Genomic DNA, 8,739 nt, shown 5'->3' with positions numbered 1-8,739 from the left:
GTTTCCGTGGTGTAGTGGTTATCACGTTCGCCTAACACGCGAAAGGTCCCTGGTTCGAAACCAGGCGGAAACAACACTGGTAGGCATCCTTATTTTGGGCCTTCCCTGAGACTCAGACAGTAAAGAGTATGCCTGCAGTGTGGGAGGCACTGGTTCAATCCCTGGGTTGGGAAGATCCCCTGGAGAAGGAAATGGAACACAACAGATACAAGATGACAGCTGAAGGGCCTCAGGACCTGAGGGAAAACAGGACAGAGAGTGAGTTCCCTGGGTTTCCTTAACGCTTCCCACATACCCTGGACAGAGATCTGCAAAATTATCCAACCTGCAACTGCCAGCCAATACATATATATCTCCAAGAAAAGACTGTATAGCTGAATTCTAGAATAAGATAGTGTCAGTGTGTCATGGAATATAGCCAGTTTGTATCTCAAGAACTCCTCCTAGCTATTTGAGATTATTTGTATGGAATTCTGATGCTAAACATCTTGTGTAAAGACACAGACACAGTAATTCATAGAACACTCTGACGATAGACATTCCCAATCTTTGGAGGAGAAGCGTGCTCCCGTTCTCAGTCTCCCTGGCACACTGCCACCGCAGCAGGTGGCCAGAACTGGGTTAGCACAGATACTGTCTGGCGGACCCTCTCTCATTTCTTTCCATTAGTGCCCGCCACATCGTGATATATTTAAGATCCATTTGGGAAAACTGTCGATGATATCAAATGATACATTTGGGGGGATGTCAGTTGTTCTAGGATTTTAGGATAAAAGGATTCAGGATAAATAGGATTTGAAAGAAGTGTCTTATTTTTAGTTGTTGCAATTTAGTTTTTATACTTCAGCTCTATTAACTGTTCTTTACCACTAGCACCACTTGGGAAGCCCTTGAAAGTAAGTGAAAGTCTCTCAGTTGTGTCCAACACTTTGTGACCCCATGGACTTTAGCTTGCCAAGCTCCTCTGCCCATGGAATTCTCCAGACAAGAATACTGGAGTGGGTCGCCATTCCCTTCTCCAGGAGATCTTCCCAACCCAGGGATCGAACACAGGTCTCCTGCATTACAGGCAGATTCTGTACTGTCTGAGCCACCAGGGAAGCCCAAGAATACTGGAGTGGGTAGCCTATCCTTTCTCCAGGGGATCTACCTGACCCAGGAATCAAACCAGGGTCTCCTGCTTTGCAGGTGGATTCTTTACCAGCTGAGCTACCAGGGATGCCTTTTAAAGCCCTTATTCCCTTATATACATCCTTTCCCACCCTCTTGCTTCCCAGTCTTTTCAGTCTGGTTGTTGGCTGTCTTGACTCTTAACCCTAGTGTCAGGCTGCCATACTTTTGCCTTTAAATATTTTCAGCAAATGCCACCTGGAAAGCCATCCCAGTCCTGATAATACAAGTCCTGAGTCAGTAAAACAAAGGCCAGCTTTATGCCAGCTCTTCAGGTAGCTGCCAGACATGTTGAAACAGCCAAAATTCTTTGAGTAAGGTCCAGATTGCTGTTTTTTACTGGCAACCTGCACCAGGAGTATAGACTGTAACCTTCATGGCTGTCACCAATTTGGGAGGTGAGAGGTAATAAGTGGGCAGCTGAAATACCCCAGTATATTTTACCGTAATGCAGCATTTTCAGTTTTTATTCATCTTTCCCCTTTTATAGTCAGTTTTTTTTACCAGATTTCAGAGTTCTGCAAAGGTTAATTCCAAAAGTTTTTGCCAGCTTATTGGCTGTTTTGTGGAGAAATAAAGTCTTGGAATTCCCTACTCAACAATTTTCAGTAATGTTTACAAAAATATCATTACCTTAAATATGTATATAATTTATATTTATTTATATAAATATTTATACATTTAATTAATCTACATATTTAAATACCAACCCCATGAACAGTATGAAAAGGCAAAAGGATAGGATACTGAGAGAGGAACTCCCCAGGTCGGTAGGTGCCCAATATGCTACAGGAGATCAGTGGAGAAACAACTCCAGAAAGAATGAAGGGAAGGAGCCAAAGCAAAAACAATACCCAGTTGTGGATGTGATTGCTGATGGAAGCAAGGTCCGATGCTGTAAAGAGCAATACTGCATAGGAACCTGGAATGTTAGGTCCATGAATCAAGACAAATTGGAAGTGGTCAAACAGGAGATGGCAAGAGTGAACATCAACATTCTAGGAATCAGTGAACTAAAATGGACTGGAATGGGTGAATTTAACTCAGATGACCATTATATCTACTACTGTGGGCAAGAATCCCTTAGAAGAAATGGAGTAGCCATCATGGTCAACAAAAGAGTCCAAAATGCAGTACTTGGATGCAATCTCAAAAACAACAGAATGATCTCTGTTCGTTTCCAAGGCAAACCATTCAATATCATGGTGATCCAAGTCTATGCCCCAACCAGTAACACTGAAGAAGCTGAAGTTGAACGGTTCTATGAAGACCTACAAGACCTTTTAGAACTAACACCCAAAAAAGATGTCCTTTTCATTATAGGGGGCTGGAATGCAAAACTAGGAAGTCAAGAAACACCTGGAGTAACAGGCAAATTTGGCCTTGGAATATGGAATGAAGCAGGGCAAAGGCTAATAGAGTTTTGCCAAGAGAACACACTGGTCATAGCAAACACCCTCTTCCAACAAAACAAGAGAAGACTCTACACATGGACATCACCAGATGGTCAAAACCAAAATCAGATTGATTATATTCTTTGCATCCAAAGATGGAGAAGCTCTATACAGTCAGCAAAAACAAGACTGGGAGCTGACTGTGTCTCAGATCATGAGCTCCTTATTGTCAAATTCAGACTTAAATTGAAGAAAGTGGGGAAAACCACTAGACCATTCAGGTATGACCTAAATCAAATCCCTTGTGGAAGTGGAAGTGAGAAATAGATTTAAGGGCCTAGATCTGATAGACAGAGTGCCTGATGAACTATGGAATGAGGTTCATGACATTGTACAGGAGACAGGGATCAAGACCATCCCCACGGAAAAGAAATGCAAAAAAGCAAAATGTCTGTCTGAGGAGGGCTTACAAATAGCTGTGAAAAGAAGAGAAGCAAAAAGCAAAGGAGAAAAGGAAAGATATTCCCATTTGAATGCAGAATTCCAAAGGATAGCAAAGAGAGATAAAAAAAAAGCCTTCCTCAGCGATCAATGCAAAGAAATAGAGGAAAACAACAGAATGGGAAAGACTAGGGATCTCTTCAAGAAAACTAGAGATACCAAGGGAACATTTCATGCAACAATGGGTACGATAAAGGACAGAAATGGTATGGACCTAACAGAAGCAGAAGATATTAAGAAGAGGTGGCAAGAATACACAGAAGAACTGTACAAAAAAGAGCTTCACGACCCAGATAATCACGATGGTGTGATCACTCACCTAGAACCAGACATCCTGGAATGTTAGGTCAAGTGGGCCTTAGGAAGCATCACTACAAACAGAACTAGTGGAGGTGATGGAATTCCAGTGGAGCTCTTTCAAATCCTGAAAGATGATGCTGTGAAAGTGCTGCACTCAATATGCCAGCAAATTTGGAAAACTCAGCAGTGGCCACAGGACTGGAAAAGGTCAGTTTTCATTCCAATCCCAAAGAAAGGCAATGCCAAAGAATGCTCAGACTGCCGCACAATTGCACTCATCTCACACGCTAGTAAAGTAATGCTCAAAATTCTCCAAGCCAGGCTTCAGCAATATGTGAACCATGAACTTCCTGATGTTCAAACTGGTTTTAGGAAAGGCAGAGGAACCAGGGACCAAATTTCCAACATCCACTGGATCATGGAAAAAGCAAGAGAGTTCCAGAAAAAAACATCTGTTTCTGCTTTATTGACTATGCCAAAGCCTTTGACTGTGTGGATCACAATAAACTGTGGAAAATTCTGAAAGAGATGGGAATACCAGACCACCTGACCTGCCTCTTGAGAAACCTTTATGCAGGTCAGGAAGCAACAGTTAGAACTGGACATGGAACAACAGACTGGTTCCAAATAGGAAAAGGAGGACGTCAAGGCTGTATATTGTCACCCTGCTTATTTAACTTATATGCAGAGTACATCATGAGAAACGCTGGGCTGGAAGAAGCACAAGCTGGAATCAAGATTGCCGGGAAAATATCAGTAATCTCAGATATGCAGATGACATCACCTTTATGGCAGAAAGCAAAGAAGAACTAAAGAGCCTCTTGATAAAGGTGAAAGAGGAGAGTGAAAAAGTTGGCTTAAAGCTCAACATTCAGAAAACGAAGATCATGGCATCTGGTCCCATTACTTCATGGGAAATAGATGGGGAAACAGTGGAAACAGTGTCAGACTTTATTTTTTTGGGCTCCAAAATCACTGGAGGTGGTTTTTGCAGCCATGAAATTAAAAGACGCTTACTCCTTGGAAGGAATGTTATGACCAACCTAGATAGCATATTCAAAAGCAGAGATATTACTTTGCCAACAAAGGTCCATCTAGTCAAGGCTATGGTTTTTCCAGTGGTCATGTATGGATATGAGAGTTGGACTGTGAAGAAAGCTGAATCACTGAAGAATTGACGCTTTTGAACTGTGATGCTGGAGAAGACTCTTGAGAGCCCCTTGGACTGCAAGGAGATCCAACCAGTCCATCCTAAAGGAGATCAGTCCTGAGTGTTCATTGGAAGGACTGATGCTGAGGCTGAAACTCCAATACTTTGGCCACCTTATGCAAAGAGCTGACTCATTGGAAAAGACTCTGATGCTGGGAGGGATTGGGGGCAGGAGGAGAAGGGGACGACAGAGAATGAGATGGCTGGATGGCATCACCGACTCGATGCACATGAGTCTGAGTGAACTCCGGGAGTTGGTGATGGACAGGGAGGCCTGGTGTGCTGTGATTCATGGGGTCGCAATGAGTCGGACACGACTGAGTGACTGAACTGAACTGAACTGATACATAAATGTGGGCTCCCCCAGTGGCTCAGTAGTAAAGAATCCACCTGCAATGCTGGAGACCTAAGAGATGTGGGTTTGATCCCTGTGTCAGGAAGATCCCTTGGAGGAAGACATGGCAACCCACTCCTGTATTCCTGTCTGGAGTATCCCATGCACAGAGGAACCTGGCCGGATACAGTCCGTAGGGTCACACAGAGTAGGACACAGCTGAAGCAATTTAGCTTGCCCACACCCACACTCACATACGTTACATATTATCTTTGCATCTTTTACCCTTGCCAAATTCCCTTATAAATTCCAAGATCTTTGTTGTCAATTCCTAGAGATTTTGTATGTAAATAATAATGCCTCCTGAGAACAAAGTGATTCTATTTGGTTTTTTTCTAATTTGCATTTCTTTTATTTCTTTTTCTGGCCTTATCCCTTTGGCCAGAATTTCCAGATAAGAAAACTGATGATCATGGACATTAAGCATTGTTCTCAATGAGAAAACGATTCCATTTTTTGCTAATAAATATTGATGTCAGCTGTAAGTTATTTGTATATACATTTTATTGGGTTAAGAAGTTTCCTTCTATACCTAGTTTGCAAAGATTTTTTTTATTAACATTAATACTTTTTGCCACCTATTGAAGTGCTAAACTGGTTTTCCCTTTTAGTCTATTGATACAGGGAAATATATACAGTGATTTATTTTAAGGTGTGGAACTAAATTAACTTATAAGCTATTATATTTTTGCAAAGTATTGGATTTTATTTGGCAATATTTTTAGAATTTTGTGTGGCTGTTCATGACTGTTATTGATCTGTGGTTTCCTTTCTATAATGTCTTGGCTTGGTTTGCTGTGAGGGTAATCCTGACTTCATTAAATAATGTGGCATTTACCCCTTTTCTATATTCTGGAAGAGTTTGAACTAGTATTAATACACACATATGAGAAGATACTTTATATCATGTGTTATCAGGGAAACACAAATTAAGTCAGTAATCAAATACCACTACACACTATTAGAACAGCCAAAATCCTAAACACTGGAGAATGCTGGAGAAATATGGAGCAATAGGAACTCTCATTCACTGTTGGTGGGAATGCCAAGTGGTACAGCCACTTTGGAAGACAGTTTGGTGGTTTTCTACAAAGCAAAGCATACTTTTACCATATGATCCAGCAATCACGTTACTTGGTATTTACCTAAAGGAGTCCTAAAAGAGTCAAAAATATGTCCACACAAAACCTGCACACAAATAAGCAGCTTTATTCATAATTACTGAAAATTAGAAGCAGACAAGAAGTCCTTCAGTAGGTAAATGAATAAACATGCAGACAATAGAATGTTACTCAGTTCCAAAAAGAAATGAATGACTAAGCCATGAAAAGACATGAAGGAACTTAAATGCAAATTACTAAGTGAAGGAAGCCAATATGAAAGGCTGTATACTGTATGATTCCAATTATAAGACATTCTAGACCCCTTCTCCCCAAGTTTGCAGTGACATATAATTGATGTGTACTATTTGGTATTTATATTTATAACTTTTTCCATTTATTGTAACTATATCAACAGAAAGACAAAGTAAACAAATGGAATGAACTGGAGAATTAAAATTCAAAATAATCTAGGCAGGTTGGTGTGTGAAAATCAATAATGATTAGCAAAACAAAATGCACATACCTGTGTTTAAGTTTAAGAGAAAATGAGTACAGTGTGTGTGGAATCTTTGTAACCAGTTTATAGGAACCAGGTCTTTGAAAATTAGTTGAATAAAAGACTGTGGTAATGAATAACTTTGGAAATAGACAGTGGTGATGTTTGTACAAAATTGTGAATGTAATTAATGCCATTGAAGTACACACTTAAAAATGACTAAAATGACAAGTTTTATGTTATATATTGTATGTTTTATCACAATAAAAAAGACTATAGTGAAGCCACAGATTTCTCATCTTCAAAGCAAATAAGATCCAGCATAATGATATGAACAAATATTCTGTCATATATTATTTACTTCAGAATATAATATCACAGTCCAGATTTAGGCATAGAGAGTATTGAAAGCTCCAAAATTGATGTTATTTTTTTTAAGGAGTTGAAAAAACCATTTGGAGGAAATAAAGCTGTTCTAAAAACAACTGGAGTATTGTCATATAGAAAGAGAAACAAACATTCTCTCTTCTAGTCCACAAAAGTGTAAGTAGACCTAATTGTCAGAATTCATCTATCCATTCAATCCACAGACCAGGTCCGCTTGATGAAGCCATGCATTATTCCTTTAAACATGGACAAGCTAATAAAATGTAAAAATGGGAGAAGAATCCTGAATACTACTAAGATACTGAGATAAGATGATCTAAGAAAAGGCCCTTTCATGAATCACTGGTATGTAAATTACCTGGTATTAGCCTACAAAAGGAAATGCATTAATTATGTGGAGAAATTCTTCACTTGAAATCCAGGATCTGACCGTAATAGTCTTCTTTAGTGTAAATGTGGCAGTCCCCCTTCACTTATCTGACCTTCTTTTTGATTTTGATGATAGATAACAAGAAGTTCTTATAGTCTTTACCCTTTGTCTCTGAATTTGTCTAAAAGTTTACTGAGAGCAGCCATAACCTCTTTATTTCTCAAGCTGTAAATCAAGGGGTTCAACATAGGGGCCACTACAGCATAAAAGAGAGCAACCATCTTCTCCCCTTCCACTGAGTAGGCGGACCGTGGCCCCAGGTAGGTGAAGATGGCAGCTCCAAAGCACATGGAAACCACAAGGAGGTGAGAGGCGCACGTCCCAAATGCTTTGCTACGTCCCTGAGCAGAATGAATGTGCAGAATGGCAGCAACGATACGACCATAGGAAAACAGAACCAGGAAAAAGGGAAGCATGATCACCAGAAATCCTGAGATGGCCACCATGACCTTGTTGAAAGAGATATCCACGCAGGCTAGCCGCAGCACTGCTAGGGTCTCACAAGCAAAGTGATTCATAACACTGTGACACAGGGGAAGCCGAAAGGTGATGACTGTCTCCAGCAGGGAATTCATGAAACCAGCCCCCAAGCAGCCCACAGCCAGTCCCAGACACAGCCCTCCATGCATGATGACCGTGTAGTGCAGCGGGTAGCACACCACCACATAGCGGTCATAGGCCATGGCCCCCAGCAATAGGAACTCAGACGCAGCCAATGCCAGGGACGTAGAGAGCTGGATCAGACAGCTGTAGAATGGGATGGACTTCTGGACTGAGAGCAGGTGCGCCAGCATTTGAGGGACAATACTGCTTGAGTAACAGAGGTCCACAAGAGATAAAACACTAAGGAAGAAATACATGGGGGTGTGAAGCCTGCTGTCCAGTCTGATCAGAAGAAGGATGAGGGCGTTTCCCACAATGGTCACCAAGTACATGGCCAAGAACAAGACAAAGAGGGAGACTTGAGTCCCCCAGTCGCTGGACAGCCCCAGCAGAATGAACTCACTCACCCATGTCTGCGTTTTATTCCCCTGACCCATTGGTTTCTAAGAACTGAACTAAAGATGTCAAAATGACAAATTAAAGAAACTCAGAATTGGAAGATGGCTTTCATACCACATGGAGAACCTACCCTTTTGAACTTAAAGTTCTCCCTGAATGTCTCAGCCAGATCGTCATCCAGACTCTGCTTAACGTATCTGTAGAGGAAGAATCTAACAGTACCCAGTTGTGCAGCTGGAAATCAAGGGGAAAAAAAAGGTTACATTCTTGAAATTCAATTTCTTAGAACATAAGTTTTCTCTCAAATATCTACTCTTAAATGGAGGAAGGAAATTAATGAAGTGTTTAGATT

At 40.9% G+C, this 8,739-nt stretch overlaps 1 protein-coding gene and 1 non-coding gene across 2 annotated transcripts; one reads left to right on the top strand and one right to left on the bottom strand.

The window, feature by feature from the left end:
- Nucleotides 1–73, top strand: TRNAV-AAC (transfer RNA valine (anticodon AAC)). The gene has a single exon. It is a non-coding gene; the product is annotated as a tRNA-Val (tRNA).
- A 156-nt stretch (nt 74–229) lies between these two features.
- LOC102282305 (olfactory receptor-like protein OLF3) lies at nt 230–8,425 on the bottom strand. The gene is made up of 3 exons (XM_005886750.2): nt 7,497–8,425; nt 6,596–6,622; nt 230–236 (listed from the first exon to the last, which is right to left on the bottom strand). Exons 1-3 carry the CDS (start codon nt 8,423–8,425, stop codon nt 230–232), a joined length of 963 nt encoding a protein of 320 aa, XP_005886812.2.
- Nucleotides 8,426–8,739: the final 314 nt, after the last annotated feature.

This window comes from Bos mutus, chromosome 4, assembly GCF_027580195.1.
Source record: "Bos mutus isolate GX-2022 chromosome 4, NWIPB_WYAK_1.1, whole genome shotgun sequence".
NCBI lineage: Eukaryota > Metazoa > Chordata > Mammalia > Artiodactyla > Bovidae > Bos > Bos mutus.
This window is presented reverse-complemented; position numbering and strand designations above follow the sequence as displayed.

Coding starts and splice junctions, on each gene's coding strand:
- LOC102282305 (XM_005886750.2), bottom strand. CDS start 8,425: ATGGGTCAGGGGAATAAAACGCAGACATGGGTGAGTGAGTTCATTCTG. Junction 6,623..7,496: donor AAACTTTTAGACAAATTCAG/AGACAAAGGGTA, acceptor ACACACACTGTA/CTCATTTTCTCTTAAACTTA.